This window comes from Muscardinus avellanarius, assembly GCF_963383645.1.
Source record: "Muscardinus avellanarius genome assembly, chromosome: 1".
NCBI classification, from domain to species: Eukaryota; Metazoa; Chordata; class Mammalia; order Rodentia; family Gliridae; genus Muscardinus; species Muscardinus avellanarius.
In genome coordinates, this window is record NC_137786.1 from 132,372,042 (window position 1) to 132,395,904 (window position 23,863).

Here is a 23,863-nt window from a genome sequence, read left to right on the forward strand (position 1 = left end):
CTCCTCCATGTACAGAGGGGGCAGGCGGTGCAGGAGGGGGTCGTGAAGAGGGCCAGCAAGCAGCCAGAAAACAAAAGGAAAAGCATGAAGGGGAGGCTCGGCCCTAGGGATGGGCTTCTTGCAAAATCCCAAGTTTCATTAAATATAGAAAGGTAGGATGAAAAAGTAATATTCGTTCATTGTTGCAGTTTCAAAGTCGGAAGCTGGCCTTGATTTCAAAGAACTTGTGGGTAATGTGATGCATGGCTTTTTCTTCTGTCTCTCTTTTTATAGGTAAGTGACATTTCATTCTGCTCATCCCCAAGGCAAAGTTGGATGTTTTTAAAATGGAAAAAAAATGAGTGGAAAAAAAAGAAACGGGGAAGGTGGTAAGAGGTGGAAGTCGAGGGTCAGCACAGGTAGGTGCCTGCTCAATTCTTCATTTGTTGCAGACTGGCGGGGGCGCCTCCTGTGGACTCGGTGGCAAGTCCTTCCTCCAGGACTGGAGGTCCAGGTCAGGCTGTGGCTTTTGAGGTGGCAATGCCTTTGCTCTTTGAAGGGGGTCAGTCCTACAGTGCGCCAGCTGTGCTGTTGCCAAGAGGCATATCCCTGGTGAAGCCTCCAGTCTGAAGTGATCTGAGGCTTGGTGTCCTAATGTTGTGCGTCTGTGGGCAGCTGCTGGGGGAAGTAGGGAATATGTTTGCATCTGGAAAGAGAGAATTAAAACATCCTAAGGAAAAAAAATAGAGACATGGAAGGCAGAGATCCCTGCCATCAGAAGATTGTCAATGGTGTGGAAATTGCTAGACAGAAAGGTTTGTGGGGAAACTGAGATCTGGTACATTAAGAATCATTTACTTAATTTTAAGGTCTATTTAATTACCGTCAATATATTTTTCCATTCCTGCTTGGGCACTGAGGCTGAAATACCACTTATTTCCTCTTTAGCATGAAGCAGAGTGGCTTTCTAAAAAAGCCGGAGGCCAATTTATCATTGTAATCACTGTACCTCTTCTTGATCAGTCAAGGAAGGCATTTCAAAGTTTCAGACTACTGTAGAATTTCAACTGCTCTGAAATTCAATTGCTTTTCTCTAAGATTGGAATGGAAGTACTCTTGTTTTTTGGGGTTTTTTTTTCCTCCCTGTAAGTTGCCAATGATCTACTGATATAACTGACTGATGGGTCTGTCCTAATTGTATTTGTAATTTTCTAGAAAGGAAAAGAAACAGAAATGTAAAACATCCTATTTACCAATGTATAAGTCTAGACAGAGAAAATAAAACTCAATTCAATAAAAATATCGAAAGTAGGCAGTCCTTTCTTTGTCCAATTAAGAAAGATAAAAAGAACCAAGTGGGCAAGTTATGGTGGTACAGGCCCATAATCCCAGCACTCGGGAGGCTTAAACAGGAGGATGACAAATTTGAAGCAAGTTAGGAGACACTGCTTCAAAATAAAAAAGGGCTGAGTGTGTAGCTTGAAGGTGGAATGTCCCTGAGTTCAATCACCAGTACCAGATAATAATAATAATAATAATAATAATAACAGCAACAACAATTGATTAGAGGGTAGGTTGGTAGAAAAGGGAGAAATATAGAAGCAACTTCAGTATATATAAAAGATATCTGGCTTGGTGATGCACACATGTAATCCTAGTACTTAGGAGGCTGAGACAGAAAGATCACAGGTTTGCTGCCAGCCTCAGCTACTTGGTGAAGCCCTTGCAACTTAGTGAGACCTTATTTCAAAATATAAAATTAAATAGGGCTGGAGGTATAGCTTGGAGGTAGAATGCCCCTATGTTCCATCCCTAGTACTGCAAAAATACACACACACACACACACACACACACACACATATGTATGTAAAAGACCTCAGCAGTAACACTCTAATTTATACTAAAGAGGGTAATCTGTGATACTTGATGAATTTTAGGAAAAGATAAAACTATGAGAATGTGTTATTAAAGGTGTTTAATTCCATTTCTAAAGTTTTAATATACAGATATCTTTCAAATATTATCCTCAGTATCAGCAAGAAAGAAAAATAAAAGTTCAAAACCTCACTCCTTCTCTAGCTAGAGAAAGTGTTGGTGCATGTAGAAAATTACAGAACATGTTCTTTCATGACATCATATCTCAATCTACGATGTTTTATTATATTTTCTTTAAGGATTCCGTGATCATTTTTATATCTTCCCAGCTGCAGACATACTGAGGAATACTTTTTGGTATTTATCCTGCATGATGGGCAAGTCTAAGCTGCTATTTCTCTGTATCCCAGCCCGAGCTTGGTCTGCCCACTGCTTTAAAAATGAAGAACACCTGAATGCGTACACACTTGCAGAATCAGGCCCCATAGGGCAAGTAAAAGGTGGGTTTGTAGTTACAGGACTCTCAAGGTTGATTGAGTCATTGAATTAGTAGGAAGCTTCAGGGTGTTTCTTTTTCTAAATTTATGTCCTGAATAAGGGCTGCAGCATAATTTCTTATTAATCTTGTTCTGCCTTTTCCACTTAGTGAGAGAGCGAAATGGGTGGATAGTAAAGAAGCAGCATTCTCTCCCCATTTTTACTGTAGACACCATAGCTTGCCTTGGTGGTTCTGAGACATAGAAGGTTGTAGTCTCAGTTTATTATGATGAATGAAGTCAGTGCCTCAGAATTTCCTATTAATAAGGAGGTAATAGAGTATATATTAATTTTACAAGAAAAATTTCCACCAAGTATATAAGTACATGAGATCTATTTGAATTGTTTTAATATGCTATGATTCTCAGAACCATGAGAATAAAATTCTATTTGCACCTACCTAATAACACATTCTCCAGCACTGCTGTGCCCTTGAGGTATAAGAGGATGAGGGTATAGTGCTTGCACACATGTATTCCCCAAGTACACAATAACTTGTACATGCTCTCACACACACATGCTTATTTTTAGATGCATATTCACAAAGCTGTGATTTTGACTTTAAAAGGTGACAAAGATTGAAGGCATTTTCCTGAATCAAACCTGCCCTCTCAATCCTGCTTCTCAAGATCTATGTGTTCTGTTTCATATCTTGCATCTCTCACCAAACGCCTTGCCTGGCCACACTATATTTAACTTCTCAGCCTAATGCTCCAGGTTTCCATTTCCTTAGAATGAATCGATCTGACCATCTCCCCAGCTCCAGCACCCCAGGTTGGCACAGTTAATCATTTTGGGCCCAGCATTGGTCCTTCTCTCTGCATTCGTCTCTCCACCTCAGGTCCTGTGGCTTTCCTTGACCCTTCTGTCTGTTTGCACCTGTCCCATCTTAGAACAAGGCCCAGGCAATCCGATGGTGTTTGTGCTCCTTAGGTTCTGGAATCTCTGGGTGTGGGGAGGTGGCAGTCAGCTTCAGGTGGGCTGTGTGCAGTGGCTTCTAGCAGACCAGGCCCAGGTTTAGACAATCAAGCTTGAGGCCTGCCACTGACACTAACTCACTGTGTGCCCCAGAGCAATTTAATTCTCCAAGTATCTTTCATGATGATAAAGGCACATCGAGTATAACACTTCATAAGCATAAACAGAGACCAGGCAGCAGAATAGCATCTCTGAAAAGATCCTCTACTGATATGTAGTTATCATCTTTACCTGGGAAGATCTTTCCCTCCCTGGCCCTGAAAATCCCTAAATATACTTCTTGATTTTTCTGATGAAGTCTGGAAGTTTTGCCAAAGCAAGGAACAGTTCTTGGCAGCATTCTGAATCTTTACTTCCTTTCAATACCAGGCCTAGTGGAGAGCAAAATTAGCCTGCCAATCACTCAGAAATGTGTGGGCCCCAGGAAATTAAATCCCCCCTCTCTCCAGCTGTCTACCCCAAGTGCCAGGTACCAAATGGATATGCTTGCTACATGCTTCTCTTCCCAAGTTTCTTCTTTATATACATTAATTTAATAATTTTAGTAAAACAAACCAAGTAGATTTGAAATGTTGTTCACTATTCCAAGTCAAAAATATATAGAATATAGTTATTAAGAAGATATCCACTGTTCTCTTTAAAAAAAAGTATGTTGGATTTCAACATTTTTCTTTTACAGCAACATTTAAAGCCACTCTATTAAATCTGCTACTATCTTTTGATAGCAGACAAAAGAGAAGGCTGTGGATCAGAGACGTTAAACAAAGGGACCAGGACCACTAGGCATATCATTGGTTGTGGCTGACCTTGAACTGCTGAGAATAATGTCCCTTATCCATCTTTTCAGCACCAGGGACAGAGCCCGTGTACCTGCTTCCTGCAGAGCAGGTGTGGATACTGGACACTTAACAAAACATTCTCTAAATGCTTCCCGTGTTTGCCAGTGGCATTCATACCTTTCCTCTGGTCCCTCAGGGAAATTAAGACGGGATCTTCTCTGAAGATTGACAGCTGGAGACAGCTGCTTTATCTTACCTATCCTTCCCATACCTCATCTCAGGAGTGAGTTATCTTAATCCTGACATTTGCCCAACCATTCAGAGTGAAAACCTTTTCCTTTGGCACATTGAAAAATATTTTGATGGTTGTGATGTGAAAATCCAAGTGGATATTCCACAGCAAGGGAAGGATAAAGAACTTTATCCAAACTACTTGGTCACTGTTATGGGCTGAACTGTGTCTTTCCAAAATGTGTATGTTGAAGCCCTAACCCCCAAGACTTCAGAATGTGACTGCTTGAAAACTGGGCCCTTAAAGAAGTAGATGAGTTGAGCAGAGTTATGTGGTTTGGTCCTAATCCAATGTGACTGGTGTCCTTACAGAAAGAGGTTAGGACACCAACTTACAGGGAGGAGAAGCCATAAGAAGACAAAAGGAGAAGCAGCCACTCGCAACTCAGACAGAGCAGCCTCAAGAAAAACTGGTTCATAGACAGACATGGGCACTAGGTGCGACCCTGCATCAAACTAAAAAATAGGGCTGCGGGTATAGCTCAGAGGTAGAATGCCCCTGGGTTCAATTTCTAGTACATAAATAAACAAAGCAGAAGAAAGGAAAAGAAAGAAAAAGAAAGAGGGCCAGGGAGAGGGAGGGAGGAGAGAGGGAGGGAGGGAGGGGGAAGGAAGAGAGAGGGGGGCAGGCACACCAGGCACAGAGGGAGAAACCAGCCCTTCCCATACCATAATCTTGGACTTCTAGCCTTCAGAATTGTGAAAAAAATAAGTTTCTATTGTGTGAGCTGCTCAGTCAGTGATATTTTATATAGCAGTTCTAGACAACTATTACAGTCACAGGCTGAGGTCATCAAGACTCAGCCTGGTGCCTAGGAACAAGCATAAGCTCCCATGGGTCCCTGGAGGTAAGGCAATCTTGCAGGTCAAATCCCTGCTCTGCCATATTTTGCTTGACCTTTGGCAAGTTGCCATTGTGATTCTTGGTCTCCTTATCTGTACAATGGGTATAACACATTTTCACTTCTGTTTTGCAAATGAAGGTTATGAGTAATAACTATTCTAAGACATATAGTGTCCAATATAGGGATTTTTAGCTCCTGTTATTTCTCTTAATAATGATCAGAATAATATCAATAGTATGTGTAATACTGTAATATGTAGTATATATGCCAGGCCCTATGCTAAATATTAATGAAATTTATTTTCTTCAACCTATCTGGCCTATTCTTCTGGTAACTGAAATCAACACATCTGTTTTCAAAACTCCATTCCTATGACTATTGAACTCTTCAACTAACTGGTCAAGGGTTTTACCCCCTCTACCCTTCACCCCACTATTATTCACGATCACAAACTTTGCAAGAAGGAGCACTTTGAATTGCTAGGCAACCCATAAATATTACATCCTTGCCCACAGCCCTGCCTTCTCTTTTACCATTCCTAGAGTGTTATATTTAAATAATACTTCTAGTTACAAACAACCACATCCAATCTCCAGGGATGTACTTTAATATTCACTTTCTTGAGGTTAAAATGATTGGTCATGAACATATGATGTGCTACTATCTCCTAAAACACTGAAAATACGGGGTTCACTTGTTTTGCTCCCATCCTGGACTCCTTCAACATGGAATCCTGGTTACAGGGTATTCTACCCAGAATGGAAAATCCCAGAATGAAGTAACATACTCAGGAAGCAATCCATTCTAACCTCCAGAGATGGAAAAAGCCTGTGACATCCAGGCAGAGGCTGACTACAAGCCAAGAAGCTCTGATGACATTCCCACTGTGTCCTTACCAGCAACAGGACACTCAGCCTCTCTGTTCACAAGTGGATAGAGTCAATATGGTGACATAGATGGCCAGACTTCTAGTGACAGTGTCACAAAATTATACTGAGAAAAGGGTGATGGATGCACTGGAGTTCTGATGGACTCATTTACCCTGCTGGAGCATGTTCCTTTCTAGAGGTTGATCTATCGCATTTCTCCAAGCTTAGTTATTGATCAGTTCCTTGGTGGGTAAAGGTCTAGAACAAGTGTCCTCTGATAGTCCCTGAGAGTGTTGGCCTCATCCATTGGGATATAGACCCACCACATTTTTTTTTTTTTTGGTATGGGACTGACTATGAGGACTAGAGGACCTCAGGAAAGTGGAGTGCCTTGACTGGTCCCTGACCTCACACCAGTCCTTGGGCCCCAGCATCAACATTTAGGAAGTCAGTGGGCATCAGGGGTGGCTGGTTCCATTACAGTATTCCACCTCTTTGCCCACCATAACAATCCATCAAGATCCCTTTTGCCCCTAAAGAAGAAGACACAGACCCTATACAAAGTCCACGAAGCCCTTCAGGTGCTGGCCTGCTCACTGCCCAGCATGTCTCTTCCTGGCACTTTCCTAGCTCTACCCACACTGGAGTACAGGCCTTTGGTTCTCCTAGAAAGTACGCCTGCTCCTTCAATAGCTGGACAACCCACCATATCCTTAAAATTCCATCTAAAATCCTTGGAGATGCCCTCCATGCCCCTGGGCTGGATGTCCACCTTCAAGTCAACCATCTTCCTTGGTGCATCTGCTTTGCTTCATACATAAACATTAACTGGTGGCCTGGTACCAGTAGCCTGGGAATGCCATAAAAGCAGGTAAGGGACATTCTTTGTCTCCACCTGGGCTTTCCAAAGTCTGGAAAAAGATGGGTACTGATGCTGGTCATAGAGGGACCCAAAGAAATGTCTCTGCACCACAGCAGTGACTGAATAATCAGTCTCTCTTTTTTGGGAACAAGGCTAGGCAAGGAGTGAAATATCCCTGTCAGGAATACCTGGGTTACTTTCTGAGGTAGATCAAGGTTCCTGAGCTCACTGGAGCCTTCAAGACCTTGAGTGGTAGTCAGTCCTGTCCTTACCTCATACCGCAAGAGAGCTTTTAAGCACACAAATGCCCTAGCCCCACACCTAGATATTCCTACTTAAACAGTTTGGGTGATCCAGGGTATCCAGCTGTCTGCACTGTGCTGCCAGCATGAAAAGTCTCTGCAGGGAGACACTCCCGCTGCCACTGCCTGGGTCTTGATGAGTTGAACTTCACTTTACCACTTTCTTGATAGTAAGTTCACAGCACACTATGCAGACTACTGCCAATGCCTCCAGAAACTTGATCCTCAGGAAAATGAGAAACAGCCCTTTTCATTCCTATTTGTGGTTGAGACACTGCTGAAAAGACAGGTTAAGTATCTTGTGCAAGGGCATGCAACTCACCTGTGAAGAGGCAAAATTGAGTCGCAGGTGGAATTGAGTCGCAGGTGGAGAGAACTTCAGAGTACAGGCTATTAGTTAGATACTACAAGTATCATCTTAAGTTCAATGATTGATAACCGTGAGAACTTTGTACACAAAATGTGTGTGTGTGTGTGTGTGTGTGTGTGAGAGAGAGAGAGAGAGAGAGAGAGAGAGAGAGAGAGAGAGAGAGAGAGAGAGAGAGAGAGATTCCTGCAGTATGCAGTATTGGGGATGCCTGGATATTCCTAGAATATCAGAAACTAGGTAATTTTTATTTAAAGAAAAGCAATGTATTTTTCACAATTCCAGCCTGGCATCAGGTAAGGAGCCCCCTTCCAGCATGATCCCACTGGGGAATAAATACAAGGCCAGAGTGTGCATAAGTGGAAGGAGGACAAATTCCTCCTTTTTTTTTATCATTTATTTAAGTCATTGTCTCCACTCCTGCAATAAGAACATTAATCCATTCATGATGGTAGAGTCCTCATGGCCTGGTCACTGCCTGAAGGACTCAATTCCCAGCAGTGTTGTACTAGAAATTATTTCCAATATGACTTTGGTGACCACATTCAAACCATAACTTACTACCAAAGGAGTTAAGAATTAAAAAAAAAAAAGAAAAACACTTGACTATGTCTTGTGTCCCTAGGTCCCTGGGCTATGTCCCCTCTCCTCCTGCTCCTAGTTTGGAGCTGAGAAGGGGGCCTCTGCCCTGAGCTCTCTGGCCTGTCCTTGTTGAACAGGGAAGAGGTGTTAGGTGTAATGAGGTGAAGGCTTAAGACGACTAATTTCCCCTTCTAATCCCCAATTTTGGACAAACATTGGGCCCAGAAGTGGGTGAGGGAATTAAATTAACGAACACAATTTCTCCCTGTCATTGAACTCTGACTAATGAGTCTATTTCTGGGTAATAAGAAGGAGCAGGAAGTGACACGGCAGTGTAATGAATTAGTGGCCCAGAACCTCGTTAGTCAGAATAATCTTTCCACGAAAGATAAATGATGCAAACATTAATTATAAAGCCAGGATTGAAATGCATCCCATTATTTGGCTTCCTAAGAAATCTATCCCAGTTATTATGAGACATCTCAGACAACAACAATAATAATAAAGAAAAGGCTCAGTGAGAAGTCTAACCCCCAGGGAATCACTTCCCACTGGTGGTGGCTAGGGGTGTGGGCACTGGGGATCAGCACTCTTTTCTTTTTAACAGGGATTTAACCCAGGGGCATTCTACTTCTTGGCCACACCCCCAGCCTTATTTTATTTTTTATTTTGAAACAGGCTCACTAAGTTGCCAAGTCTGGCCTCGAACCTGTGATCCTCTTGTCTCAGCCTCCTAACTACTGGAATTACAGGAGTGTACCACCAACCCCAGCTCAGCAATGCTCCTTCAAGGGACTATATCTCAGGGAAGCTAGCTGTGTCCTTCTAGGCTTTATATCCAGAGGTTGGAACTGATGCCTCAGCCTGGCTTCTCTATGCCCTGGAGAATCTTCCTCCAATTGGGTGATTCGGAACTATCATTCTGAGTCATTTGGCCCAGATGAGATGAAGAGTTTAACAGAGAGAGAGAGAGAGAGAGGGAGGGAGGAAGAGGGATATTGAGAGAAGTAAGTCTAAGGTTGTTGCAAGAATGTCTAGCCTCTTAAAGGCAGGTTAGAGATCAGAACCTTGGAGGGAACAAAGGTGAAGAGACTAGGCTTAAATGCTGGCTCTACATGTTTGGGAGAGTCTCCCAGACTATCTCCTTATCTAGAAATTGGGTTATCAACATTCAGTGAGGCCATACACATAAGCTACTTGGCACCTATTAAGTGTTCCATGGATGCCGTCTAAAATTTTTCTTCTTTATTTTTATGTAGTATGAAGTTACAGAGCTGGAAGCCTGAGGGAGGGGTTGATGGCAATTCAACTGTGCACAGATTAGGGAGAGGAAGGAACAATATTCACAGAGGCAGCGTGAACCCAGCTCCAGCTCAGGAGAGGGCCTGTCATCTCGGGCTGATTTCTGTCCCCTAGGATTTCAGTCTCAGCCCCAAAGGCAAGGGGGAGGACTTCTGGAAGCCAAAGTGGAGAAGGCTGGAGCAAATTAAGAAATGTGATCGAGCATGGTGGTGCACACCTGTAATCCCAGTACTCGGAAAGCCGAGACAGAAGGATTTAGAGCCTGGTGGCCAGCCTCAGCAACTTAGAAAGGCCCTCCACAATTTAGTGAGACTGCTTCAAAATTTTAGCCGGGCATTGTGTCATATGCTTGTAATCCCAGCATTTGGGAGGCTGAGAAAGGAGGATCGCGGTTCACAGACAGCCTAAGCTACTTAGTGAGTCTGTTTGTAACCCAGTGAGACCCTGTTTAGGGCTAGTGGTATAGCTCATAGATAGAATGCCCCTGAGTTTTATCCCCAGTACCTCAAAAAAAAAAAAAAGCAACCCAAATCATTAAAAAGTACTTTGCGATGTGGAGGTGATAAACTTGTCCATGGTTTCACAGCATAGAAGGTTCTCTGTTTCTGAAGGTTTTAGATAATTCTTGCCTATGGAGGGATCTGAAGCCAAAGGGAGAGGAATTTGGCCCACAGATGGGAAAACTCTCCAGCCCCAACCAGGTGGCACCTGTTTGAAGGGGAGGCGGGGAGCTGCTTTTGTTTTTAAGTCTCTGTTGTTATCTGACTGGCAATGCCTGGTAATGAGAAATGAGAAAACCACAATTAATTGAGAATGTGTTTTAATTGTCTCTGACTTCTCATTTGTAGGCTATTAAAATGAGTTTCCTATTAAGCTATCACACTGGGCTGCCTCACTCAAAGATAGAAGAAAACCCCAAAATGTCCCTTACAATGCTTCTGGCTTCTACTCCATCCTGGTCCCTCTTGGCAAAATCAGGGCTCTCCGATTTTAAAGAGAATAAACCAAACAGAGAAAAATAGAAACAAAATCTTGCTGTCAGATTTTTTTTCCACTAAAGGACAATATCTGCGTGTGTTTATTATTCTGTGGCCGTTCTTTCCTTGCACATTGACAAGTGCTGCAGGAAGGTTGCTCAGGGAATGGGCTCTGAGAGGTCTGGGTGCTCCTGTGCCTATGGTGGCTCACTGTCTACCTGGATCTCAGGGTCTACGTGGGCTGAACAGGGCCAGAGAAATGCGATTATCTCAAGGGGGAGAAAGGAGGGGAAGGGAGGGATGGAGAAAGAAGGTCAAACTGGCATGCTATCTTCTCCTCTCCTCTCTACCCAATTTCCCTCTGCATAGGCCTCTAAGATGGCAAAGCTCCTTCCCAAAGGTGGCAGACACTGCCCAGGGAGTCAGCACCACAGGGTACTAAGTGACTCCAACCTTCCTCCATGGGGGTTTGCTTGGTGGATGTTGAGTGCCTGGGAGGTGCCGCAGACCAGGGAACCTCATTTACACTTCCATACCACCCACTCACCCCCTCCAGTGTTCCCTCTCTCCATCCCCCTTCCCCATGCCTTCTTATCTGGCCCTCCTTCCTCTGCACTCTGCATCCCATCATGCCTCACGTCCCCTTCCTCCCCATTCCCATGTGTTTCTCCACAAATGTGCCAATGCTCCCTCCATGGCAGGCTCAGGTCAAGAATCTGCTAGTTGGCTCTTGGCTTCTTGCTTTTCTAGGTAAGCCCTGCTCTCAGCAACTTTATGCTTCCAAGAAGGAGCCATTTCCATCCTCCTTGGGCAGCAGCATAACCAGCCTGGAAGGCTGATTCCACCCCTCAGCTCCCGAGGGCTTTCTCTGCCTTCCATCCTCCTCCTTTCCCCCAACACCATCGCTGCACAGTTTATTTATGGACCACTAGTGGCACCTGTCTCCTCCCATCTAAATTACCTGCAAATTCAGGGATCATCCAAGGCTCTTACTTGCACAACTCTGGGCCTGCAAGGAAAACGGTAGAATCCTCCCTAGCTCTGTGTCTGGGAGGCCCAGCAGCGTTCCCTACCCTCCTCTGGGGCCATGCAGGGCTGAGCCTGTCTGTGACTTGGCACAGCTGTCAAATGGCTCAGAGCCCTGAGAGAGTGGCCAAGAGTCAGCAGTATAAGAAGCGCAGGCCTCGGGCAAATCTACAGGTCACCAAGGATTGACCAAGTGCCAAGCAACAATAGTTGATCAAAGAGATGATGTGGAAACTGGCAAGGAGAATTGTGTCACCCTGGGAATCTGTAGAAGCAATGATCTTTCTTGGTTGGGGGGCGAAGACCCCTTTGAAGGTCAAGTCAAGGTTCTGGGTCTTCAGGAATAAAGAGGACCCTTTCCCTGGCCCAACCACAGAGCTCCGGGCTGGCCCTGAGCCCCCCTCCTGCACTGCCACTGGGCAGCAGATGGCCAAGTCCACAGCAGACTTTTTCCATATTACTCTCGGCATACCCCATCTCATTCCCTTTCTGTTTCGAAACAAATTGTTTCTGGAATGGACCAGACTTTCCACACTATAGGTCCTGGATGTCTGGCCTTCTTAGAGGGACAGGAGGAACAAGTGCACACTCCACAGGAGAGGACTGTGAGCCTCTTGGCATCACAGCCCCAGGGACAGAGGGTGCCAGGCTGGCTGGGGTGAGGCAATAGGGGGGCAATGATGAAGGGAAGCAAACGGGCCCCTCTGCAGGCACCTCACACTCATGGCAGACCCCGAGCCTACCCAGCAAGCACAAGCCCGGGCCATATTTGGGCTGAGCCCCATGCGGCTTTGCAGCTCTAAATGTCTGGACACCCTGACAGATTTGTCCTCATCCTCTGTACAGTCTTCCTGGGATCCCTGACACTTCTTTTCTGACCTACGTTGTTCTGCTCAAGCCGCATCCCATTGCGCTCAGAGTTCTATGATGGTGTGAGTCAAATGGCAGGGTGGTTACATTTCTCATTTCAGCTGACTGACTACTGGTACCTGTAGGAGAGGGACATGATCTTACCTAGGTATTATTTCTTCTGGCACCTAGTAGAGGCTCCATGCAGGTTTATGGGACTGAAATACTCACAGGCCAACTTTGGTCTCTTCTCAGGCCCCTGCCCCCACAAAAGGCTTTGTGAAAACTTAAACCTCAGAATGAAGTGTCTGCTGTGCTGTGCTTTGGGGGAAGAAGGCCCCGTGTTCACCACAGTCCTGTTTGAAGCTTAATAGCAGATGGAAGCCCAAGGGAGGGCAGGAGGGTGAGAACAGTCCTGACATGCCTGGTGTGGACTGTGGACCTCAGCAAGACCCTGTCCACTGCCCACTGGCCTCACTGCTGTGGGCCCCTAGCAGGGGCTCTGGACTCACCGTGGCACCAGACTGAGCATGTGGTTCCTGCTTCACCCACAGATCTCCACTAGCCTGTTAGGCACCTGCTTTCGAGGACACAGGTGCCTGTCCAAGCAGGCAGTGGGACAATCCTTCAGGGGCCGCGTGGCCTTTTGTAGATGCTCCACTAGAGCTTCCGGCCAGGCCCCAGGTCTGTACCTGATGAGGACTTCTAATTATTATCTGGGTCTGTACCTATGACTGTGAACCTGAGTATCTTTCTTTCTATCAGCTCACTACCCTGATCATTGCTCTGCCTTTGATTACATGGAAAAAACTCCACTGAAATCTGACGCCCAGATTTTGATGCCGTTTTGGAATATATGCTCCTTTTACCCCAATTAGCTCCTATCTTGAGAGCTCTTCAAAAATGCTCTTTGTCCTTCACCAGAGCAGAGCTTTCCTATGGTATCGGTGGGCCCTGTCCTGTAGCTGGGAGGTAACATCAGAAACTCTCATAGACACCACCCGCAGCCCAACACCTGTTTTCTGCTGGATGTGCCTCTGTGAGGCAGGAAGACAGAGGTCTTATCTTTGCAGACTGCCTTTTAGAGCAAAATGCCAGAATAGGGATTTGACATCCCGGGTTTCTTTCTGTGCCCCGCTCTTCCACCTTCCCAGTCAGTTGGTATGACTCTGATGGGTTGAAAAGCTGCACAGAGGAAGAGGGTGGGGAGAACAGCATCTCGGGGAGATAATTGACTTCGGAAATGCTATGTCTGAGATGGAGGAAGAAAACAAGTGAAAATATGTTATTTTACAACCTTGATACTCCTGACCTCATTGAAAATAAATATATACACTCTGTAGGGGAGAGCAGGTAGCTAGAGGAGGGTCCTAGCATGTGGTGCTGGCGCCCTCTAGTGGCATTTACGAATAGTGCCGCGTCTGAGTGTTACATTTCTCAGACAAGCAGGAAGGCTGCAGGATTGTTTTGGTGTACTGCCTGAATTCAATCTAGAACGTATTTTAGAGCTCATTGAGAACAAGAGTTGTTCATAAAAGCCTCTGTCCTCTTCCAAAGACACTCTCGTTCCTCCTAGAATGCTGAAAGAGAAGATGCTGGTATAGGAGAAAGACAATTCAATTCTAAGGTTCAGTTTGGTCTTGGTGATGTGTTGTCCACAACACCTCCTTTGTGGGTCTCAGTTCCATCACCCGTAAAATGATGAACTGTATGATGCTTCTGGTTCCTTCTAAATTAGATAGTCTTCCATTGAGGAATGCTGAAACGTCAGCATTGGCAAGCCATTGGCACTGGTCTGGTGGAGGGGACTGTGTGGGATTGCTTTGGTCCATTTGAATTCACTCAGGGCTATTGTAGTCTTTCTCTAGCTTCCATGAATCTGGTGTTGACTCAGTGTAACAGAATCAGCCCTTTCATTTCTATTTTCTGGTATAAGACTGTCACCATTATTTGTAAATCTGATTTCTCTGTCTAGGATGCTGTTTTGTTATTTCTCTCTCTGAAACAAAAATCTTCTCCTTGGGATGTAAGTGGCTGATCACCTAAACTCACCCACCCTGGCCTCAGGATGTGCCAAATATATATATATATATATATATATATATATATATATATATATATATATACTGAGCTCTGAATTAGGAATCAAAATATGGGGTTTATCATAAGTGGTATTTGGTCTTATATTTTCCCTTTCATCTGGATTTTAACAGAATGCACTCACTGCTAGGGGAAAAAAAAAAAGCTCTCCAGTATTACAGGCATGTCCTGACATACCATTTTCTGCACTAATCCTCCTTTTTATATGGAGGCTCTGTTTTTTCACGTGTTTGGGCCCACCTGAGCAGACCTCAGTTCTTTTGCCCCCTGGGCCAGGCTGGACTTTTTGACCTCTAGATCCATTTTTATGTTAGTTCCTGTGCAAGGCTAAAAGAGTCATTCATCTTTCCTCCTTAAGCCCTTGGGATATTTCTGTTTAGCAAGATAGCAATTTCAGGCAGATACACTGTCTTATTAAGTGTATTAGGCAGCTGAGAAAATCATCTGTTGGCTACAGTTTGTCGACTGGTTATCTTGGCTGTATCCCAATATATCATGGCTTGTTTTCCCAACACAGTTTTTGATTTCTTATTATTGGCTATGATACAGTTTTGGTGATGTTATTATTATAATTCATTTGTGTCTCGTACAGACAATAATATAGACTGGACCTTGGCCAAATCCATCATTACAACCTTTTTGGAAGGTTGGTCACATTGATAAATAATTATTACTTGTTAAGTGCCTACTATGCCAGAGATTTTGCTTTCAAGTTCTTTCATTTCTCATGACAGCCCTACAGGGGAGATGGTATAGTGTCTTCTCTCTCTCTCTCTCTCTCTCTTCTCTCTCTCTCTCTCTCTCTCTCTCTCTCTCTCTCTCTCTCTCTCTCTCTCTCTCTCTCTCTCTGTGTGTGTGTGTTTGATGCTAGAGAATGAACTCGGGAGCATTCTACCTCTCAGCTACACCCTCAGCCTGATCTTTTTATTCTTTATTTTGAAACAGGGTCTTGCTAATTTGGAGAGGGCTTCACTAAGTAGCTGAGGCTGGCCACAAACCAGGATCCCCTTGTCTCAGCCTCCCAAGTACTGGGATTGCAAGTATGTGCCACCATGCCCAGTGTGTTATCTCATTTTAATAGATGAAGACCCTCAGAGTCAGGGAGACTGAATGGCTTTCTCATGTATTCACAGCTACCAAGTTCTAAAGGATACAAAGTCCACACACATTGCTGAATCCTAAGCCTATGCATTCCCTGTAAGGGCCTTGATCCCTGGGTCCCATCTCTGTATAGAATTCCTCTTAGGCCTTAATTCAGAATACCCACTGTCCAGCATGTGAGTTTGGGATTTATGTGTCCTTTCAAATTTTGAGTCCTCTAATACAGAATGGTTCTGTCCCTAAAAGAGAGGAAAAGCTGCTAGGCATGGTGGTGCACACTTGTAATCCCAGCAATTGGGAAGCTGAGATCCTGAGGATCATGGTTCACAAACAGCCTCAGCTACTAAGTGAAGCTCTCTGCAACTTAGTGAGACCCTGTTTGAAAATAAAAAATAGAAAATAGGGCAGAGGGTGTAGCTCAAAGGTAGAATGCCCCTGGGTTCCATCCCCCAGTACCTCAAAAAAAAAAAAAAAAAGAGAGAGAGAGGAAAAGTTCAGACCTCTGTATGGCTCTGCTTCCAGGGGCTGGAGCCTGGGGTCCAGACACACAAGTTATTTTTGGTCTGTGAGGGAGGGCTCTTATTGTTTTAATAGTGAGTGCTTGGGGGAAGAGTTGAGTGAATATGCCACTTGGAGCTGATTTGACTCTTGGACACTTGACCAGGCAGATTTGTTTTGTGCAACCAGCAGCCAGATTTTGAAATGACAGCCTTGGAGTTAAACTCCTGGCTTTCTCCTCTGGAGAATCTGATTTTCTTTTTACAAGGAACTATGGAAGTATCAAAGATCTATTATGTCTCTAAAATATGTAACTCATGGGAGAGGGTTGGTTTTGAAATATTTAAGTGCTTTGTGGTAGAAAATGAATAAGATATTTTCTCTAAAACTGCATAAAGCAAAAGCAAGACCAATGGGCAGAAGTTATTTGGAAGCAATCAGTTCACTATCATTTCATTGTGAGCATCTGAAATGTCTCAAGTAGTAAAGGGCTGACATACTGCTTTGCTAGCACTAGGAGAGTATGTGTGCTTGTGCACATGTTATGTATGTGTGCCTGAGTGTCAGTGCACACATGCATTATCTCTGCACTTATATGTGCACTGTGTGCTCATGTGTGTATAGAGGTGTGCATGTATGAACTTATATATGAATGCTACCGCACAAAGGGAAGAGGGCCAAAAGAAGATAAAAGGTTTAATCAGATGACCTTCTGTCTTTCAATTATGTTAAAGATGAGCCTGTTACTGGAGAGATATGTTTACCCCAAAAGTCTGTGTGGTGTACCATTTTCTTTCTGAAAAAATGTAAATCTTCAAAAAAGTACCAGGAATAACACACTGAACCTCTTTCACCCATCTTGACTGTGCATCTTCTAAAAACCACCATCCCCTTGCAGAGCCACAACACAATGTCAGAATCCAGGACATTCAGCAGAGATGGGTGGCTGTTGTTTAACATGCAGTCTGTATTCGGGCTCCTCTGGCTGTCCCAGGAACGTCCTCTAGTGCATTTGCCTCTGGCTGCTGACCCTTCCACTTAGCTGCATTCGGTTGTCACATCTCTTCAGAGTCCTTTAATCTGGAACGGTGCTGCAGCCTTTGTCTTTCCTGACATTGGCAGTCTTGACAACGACAGACAGACTGTTCAGTAGAGCTGAGCGCTTTTCAAATGCTGCTCAAGTCAGCGGCGGGTAGTTTCACATCTGGCTCAGAATACATGTTGCATATATATAGGTAGGATGGGAGGAAATCTGTGTACTGGTGGCCACAGGCCCCAGGGCCCCAACTTGTCTGGAGAGCAAGATGTACATGAGAGGCAGCAGGCACGAGGGTGTGAATTCTGTTCTGCTCCTTAGGGCCACTGTGTGTAAGTCGTCCACCTCCCTTAAATGCCCTCTTTCTCACCTCTGCAGTGAGACTTTCTTATAGCATTATGAGACTTAGTGTAGGTAAAAGTCCCTAGTGAACCATAGCAAAGTGCCAGACACATGCAATACATTATTATTTATTATTAATATGCCAACAAGGCAGCCCAAAACTAGAAGAGCACAGTGAGACTGAAAAGTTTAAAATCTACAGACAAAATTAAAGTGGGGCTAGCCAGGCACAGTCACTGAGTGTGTAGCCAGATGTGGTGTCCAGGTGCTTCTCCGGGGTCCCATGGCACTGCCTCTCTGTGTCTGCTTCCAAAGGCTCTGCCACCACAAGAGGTGGCCGTGGTTTACTGAATATCTACAGTAGGCCACCTGCCTTGACAAGGAAAGCCCATGTTCTTATGATAACTGCAAATTTTCTCATGGAGAAAGTTTGCAGAGAAAGTTTCAGAGTAGTTATATTTTCTATTCAGAATCACAGAGGAAAGGGCAGAATTAAGAAGAAAATTTTCAGTGCCCCCTCAGAGCCTCAGCATGGGGTCCAGCTTGGGCTCTCTCAACTCCTCCCGAGCCATCCTCCACACCCAGTGACACTGGAGGCCTGGGACACAGAGCGGCACAGCAGGTCCTACTCTTTTGTAGCAGAGTGTATTTGAATTTGCAAATTACCAACTCTCTTTAGCAGGACCTTATTTCTTCATTGACATGTACTTGTATGCTAATAAGCTCTGGTTCCACACTTCATTTGATGACCTTCTGAGTTTTATTTATTTATTGACTTGGTAAAGTGGTGAGTCTGGAGAACTCTGGAAGGAATTAATAAACATCTCAGCCTGTGGGGGCCTTGGTGGCAAGCTCCCCATCTCCATGCCCCAACAGGACCAGGCCAGGATTTGGGGAGGCAGAGAAACCAAGTGCCCTCATCATGTGCTGACTGAGAGGACTGTCGAGTATGCATGGACACTCATCAGTTGTGCCCATCTGGTGGCAACAGGGCCAGTCAAATGGACATTCACAAAAGTCCAGGGTGGGGTCTCGGCCCTCTGGCTGGGTGCACCTCTGTGTGGCATTGTCCACATGATGAGCACTGACCACCCTGTGTTCTACTGTCCAGTGTCTCTCTGTCTAGCTCAACGCAAAACCAAGAAGGCAGTTTGGGTCTATGCAGCAAGGTCTTCTGCATCTTACCAGACCACAACACAGAAAGAGGAAACCAACCTGAAGTGGGTTCTCTTCCCTCTGCTTCCTCTGCCCATTCTGGAACCATGTATATGCAAGAAAGGTGTATAGATCAATTTGGTATTTTTAGACAGGCGACTGTCCAGATGCCACTGCATGTCATAGATTTTCTTCAAACACATTTGAAGAAAATGTGCTCTTTTTCTTTTCTTGTTCTCTATCTCATTCTTTTCTCCCCATCTCTTTCTTTGACCAGAGCCCTTGGATTGCCTGTTCCTTTTGGGGTTGCTAGCTCTGTCCACCTTTATTGCTGACCCTTGTGTTTGTGGACTTCTGACCCACTACCGAGCAGAATGTAGTCATGACTCAGCTGACCAGGCCCATTGAATGGATCCACAGGCCTGGGACCACTTTCTACCAAGGCCCCATCTTCCTGCACACAGCCTCTTCTGACATTCTTTCCTCAAGGTTATATACTATATAGTTAACTTTTGAAATACTTTTATTGGTACATTTTAATTATACATCATAGTGAGATTCAAAGAGATACATTCATACATATTCTCAGTGTATTACCCTCCTCATCCTAACCTGCTTTTCCCTCCTTTATTCCCATATATGTTGGCGAGATTGGTAGTGATACCTTCATATACGGTGTAACAGCATCTGATCTGTTTCCTTCCTCTATCCTCCAATTCTCCCTCCCCATCTTCCTCCCCTATCTCCTTCTAATATTCTACTGGTATCTCTCCTTATTTAAGTCCCTTTTATTTCCTATTTTCTCTCTAGCTTCCACATATAAGAGAAAACATATAACTCTTGACTTTCTGAGTCTGACTAACCTCACTTAGCATAATAGTCTTTAGTTCCATCCATTTTTCCACAAATGACATTGTTTTGTTCTTTACGGCTGAGTAAAATTCCATTGTGTAAGTATGCCACATTTTCTTTTTCCATTCATCTGTTGATGGATACCTAGTTTGGTTCTATAACTTGATAATCATGAATTTTCTGCTATAAATATAGATATGAATGTGCTGCTATAGTATTCTGACTTTAATTCTTTTGGAAAGTTACCAAAGAGTGTTATAGCTGGGTCATATGGCAGGTTCCATTCTTAATCTTTGGAGAGACCTCTATACTGGTCATCAGTATTTATACTACTTTTCAATCCCACCAACAGTATATGAAAATTCCTACATCTTATATACAACAGTGTATAGGAATATTCATATCTTCACCAATATTTATTACTGCTTGTATTACACAATTGCTTTTAAAATTAAAAATATTTTTTTTAAAAAAAAGTACTCAAGGAGGAGAGGCTGTTCAGGCCAGAATCCCCCAGATCCCAGTTGGATTCCTTCATGATATGCTCATGAATGAAAGTTAACCCCACCCCGTTCAAGTTCAGAAATCTGTCCCTCTCACATCAGGCCACGCCCCTTCAGAATCCTCACTCTGCTCCTCTTGTGTTCTTGGGTCCAGATGGTCCCTCATGCTCAGAGGAAGGGGAGGAAATTTTATACATGAAAGAAGGAAAGAAGCAAAGAAGCAATGGAAGAAACGCAGAAAATCCAGATGTGAAGTAAAGGGTGTTCATCTAGTCCGCTGATTCCCAGGACTTTCACTGGCTTTCTAGAGTAGTCAGTTGAGAAGGACTCTGAAATTCAGTCTGAGTTTAACAGGCAACATGGTCGGGGTTGATTAATCATGCCTGCCAGGGAAACAGACCGAGGAGGGCTGGCATTTTGCCACCTCAACTTTCAATGATGCTTCCAACCAGGGGTCTCTGTCTATACCTCTGGATATGCTTTTTTTCTTTCTTTTTTTTTTTTTTGTTTTTGGCTGCATGGGTCCAGTTTCTCCAAGTTCCTGCTGACAGCTTCTGGGACTTGGTTTTCCTTACTAAAGCAGTATTTTAAAAAGGTGAAAAATCTTACATTAGTGTCACCTGTGATTTCATAGAAATGCAATACCTTGGGTCCAGATATAGTTGTACTGACTCAGAAACCCTTGGGGGTGATACCTCCAGGTCATCCTGATGCAAGCTAAGATGTGAGAATGACTTTGTTAAGAGGCATAAGAGACCTGAAAGTTGAATGGGAAAAGGCTGATGCTGTTTGACCAACTCCCCCACCTTTTTTTTTTTTTTTTTAACAAAGTCATGGAAGGTGAATCTGCTGGTTTAGAATTCTCTGGATGAAGCGGCTTGAGAAAGGCCTATATTTTATAGCAATATTCAGCGGCAGATTTTATCGAGCTTCAGTAAATCCCTCCTAGACAGGGGAGGATGAAGCTCCTGGGTGACTGTGACAGAAGCCCAGATGGAGACATTCTGGGAGCCTCGACCCTCCACCCGCTCTGGTATTTATACCTCTGTGTGGCTTTCGAATCACTGCCTTCCCTCTCCTTGGGTGGTCAGTTCATGAAATTGGGCCTTTTGGATTTCACTGAAGTGAATCAGAGAGGATAACACATTCGGGCTGTTAGGGGGAACTGGGAACGCCAAGGGCATGATGCCTTGTGTACATGCACGCCTGCGCGCCTCTGTGTTGGTGTGTGTCTCTTCACGTCTCTGTATGTGCTGTGTGTGATAGTCCTGTGTATGTGCATGAGTCTCTGTGCATGACCATTTGTGCGTCTCTGCCTGTGTGTATGTGTGTGTGTGCATGTCTGCGTGTTCATGAGTGTCTGTGTATATATTTATGTGTGTCTCTGTGTTTGTTTATCTGAGTATGCCTATGTGTGGATCCTTGTGCGCGAGTCTATTTGTGTTTCTGTGGCTGTGTCCTGTGTTTATATGTATGACTATGTGTTTCTCTAGGTATATCTGTTTTTTTCTGTATGAGTGTATGTCTGTATTTCTGTGTATATCTGTACCTGTGCATGTTTCTGTGTATGTGTGTGTCTGTGTACATCTTTGTGTTTCTGTGTGTGTGTGTGTGTGTGTGTGTGTGCGCGCTCCCACCTCATTACTCTGGCTAGAGAATCAGGTGAGTGTGAGTGTCCAGGAACAGCTGAGCCCACTCATCCTTCCATGCCCAGCTGAGGTCTCTAGAAAGGGCATACTTAGGGCCCAGGCCCGGGGGCAGGAGGCAGGACGGGGTCATGCTCAGGCACCCTGTCCTGCCCTCAACAGGAAGCATCACCGAGCCACCTCCCTGCACAAGGGACACAGGACTGTGCTCCCCACTCCTCCAGCACTGCCTCAGTTCCATCTTTCCTCTCCACCAAGAGCCACATTGCTGCTAACAAACTAAACCAGAGCAGCCTCCATTTTCCCACCTGGGAAATAGGCTAACACCTGTCTCAAAGGTTATTGTAAAAACTCTTCTAAGAACTTAATATAAAAATAGCAGCAGCAGTTTGAGGTGTCCAGGGGCGTTCTGCAAACCATAAGGAACCAACTCAGACACATCTTTCACACATTCTTTCTCTCTTCACACCATCTGCAGCTGAAGGCCAGAGCAGGCCGAGGCTGGCTGGCTTGTCTCTCCATCCCTCCGTGCAGGAGAGCAGGGCACTGCTCTCTGCCTGCTGCGTGCAGGACCGTGGGCTCTGGTGGGGACCAAGGACCCTGTGAACTGGGCGCAGGGCGTTTCGTCCCCGCTGCACTCTGAGCACACCCCTGCTCCAGTTATTCAGGATCCACACATAAAAGTTATCAAATCCATCACGGCTCTAAGAGCCCTGTCTGAAATCACTGCCCCTCAGGTCAAAAGGGTTCCCTACAGATCTCCAAGCACATTCTCTTTTGGTTTCGAACCCATTTTAGCTCCTGGCAGCCCGAGAGAGAGGCAGACCCAGCACGGATGGGGCCGCAATGGTGGCAGCTGTCGCCTGAGTAGGGGTCTGTCTTCACATGTGCATTTTACTCACCTTCCAGGACTGTGGCGAAAAGCAGAACAAACTTAAAACGGCACGTAAATGTCATACATACTCCAACACCTGCTTCCTCCCCCCTTCCTCTCTTTCTGACACACATGCACACAGGTTCACCGGCCTGTAGAATTTTCCAGGAATTCTGCTGGTGCGAATACCACCCCGCACTCCTCTGCACTGCTCTTATTCCTCATTATAACTGAACTTTCTCTCTGAAAGCACAGCTTCCCTTCCTTACTGCAAAACCCAGCCAGAAGGTCTGCATGTTTTATTCCTAATCAAAAGGAGAATGCTAACTATGAAACCTCCACCAGCAGAATATCGTTCTCTGAGCTTAAGTAGCTCCCGACTTCATTTTCCTGGCTCTGAAGTAACACTGGGAAGGGGGTGATGGTGTGTATGCTACACGGGACACTTCGATAGGGTAGGTCTCAGCTGGGCACCGTGCCGGGTGCCAGGGAGGAGAGGAAATGGCCTGTCCTCAGACTCTGGTCTCAGTTCTCCTTCCCAGAAAAGAAGGAAGAACAAAACAGGCTCCAGAGGAGGCTGATGCGGTGGGTGCCTCCTGAGGGAGGTCTGAAGGCACAATGTAGGAAGCATATTTACGGTTAAAGGAACCTAACTTTCTATGGGAGGGTGGGTTTGTAGCTGCAGAAACAGACTCCAGATGGGCCCAAGTTTCATCTTTTCAAGACATCCATGGCACCCCTGCTCTAGGGCCGACTTGTACATGAATTGAAAAATTCTATCGTCATTGTCTTAGGGGTGGGTATGACCTAATTTCAGGTGGCCTGGTCCCCATTTTGGGGGAATTGCAAAGTAATGCCAAAGAGCAGGACCCTGAATGTTTTAGAAGACCGTTTCTCTTTCATGGAGGGAATTGCTGGATTCTCCTGTCATGGGACTTAATGGTTTTCCAGTCTTGCTTCTACTCTAGATCATCCCAATCTTGACGTCATGTTGGTTGTGAGGAAAACATCTGCCAGGAGGGTGTGGGGTGGAGCTAGGAAGGGGTGGTGATGGGGGACAGGCAGTAGCAAGAGCTTCTTCTGAGGGAACCACATTCCCTTGTGTACAGAGTTGAAGAGAACTGGGCTCTTATTATAACCCTACATATTTGTCGGCTTGGGGGCATGTTAGCATTTTCAAGTTAACGTGGCCTCACTCAACTTCATTTATTCATTGCACAACAGCAATGGTTTGGATCTTACGTGTCCTCCAAAGGTCCAGCTGTTGAAGACTTGGTCCTTGACCTCTGGTGCTATTGGGAGTTAGTGGAAACTGTAAGATACAGGGACTAGTTGG

The 23,863-nt window shown here is 44.8% G+C and overlaps 1 protein-coding gene across 6 annotated transcripts in view; it reads left to right on the forward strand.

Annotated features, from left to right (window-relative positions):
• Positions 1-23,863, forward strand: part of NTM (neurotrimin) — a gene marked incomplete at both ends in the record, with an annotated part of 1,054,156 nt that overhangs the window by 309,584 nt on the left and 720,709 nt on the right. For 2 of the 6 annotated variants that reach the window (XM_080696435.1, XM_080696437.1), the window contains one exon: positions 338-398. The exons of the other annotated variants lie outside the window; for them this stretch is intronic. In XM_080696435.1, coding sequence (XP_080552561.1) covers positions 338-398 — 61 coding nt within the window. Of the gene's footprint in view, positions 1-337; positions 399-23,863 lie in introns of those variants that run through there. 6 annotated transcript variants of the gene reach the window in all.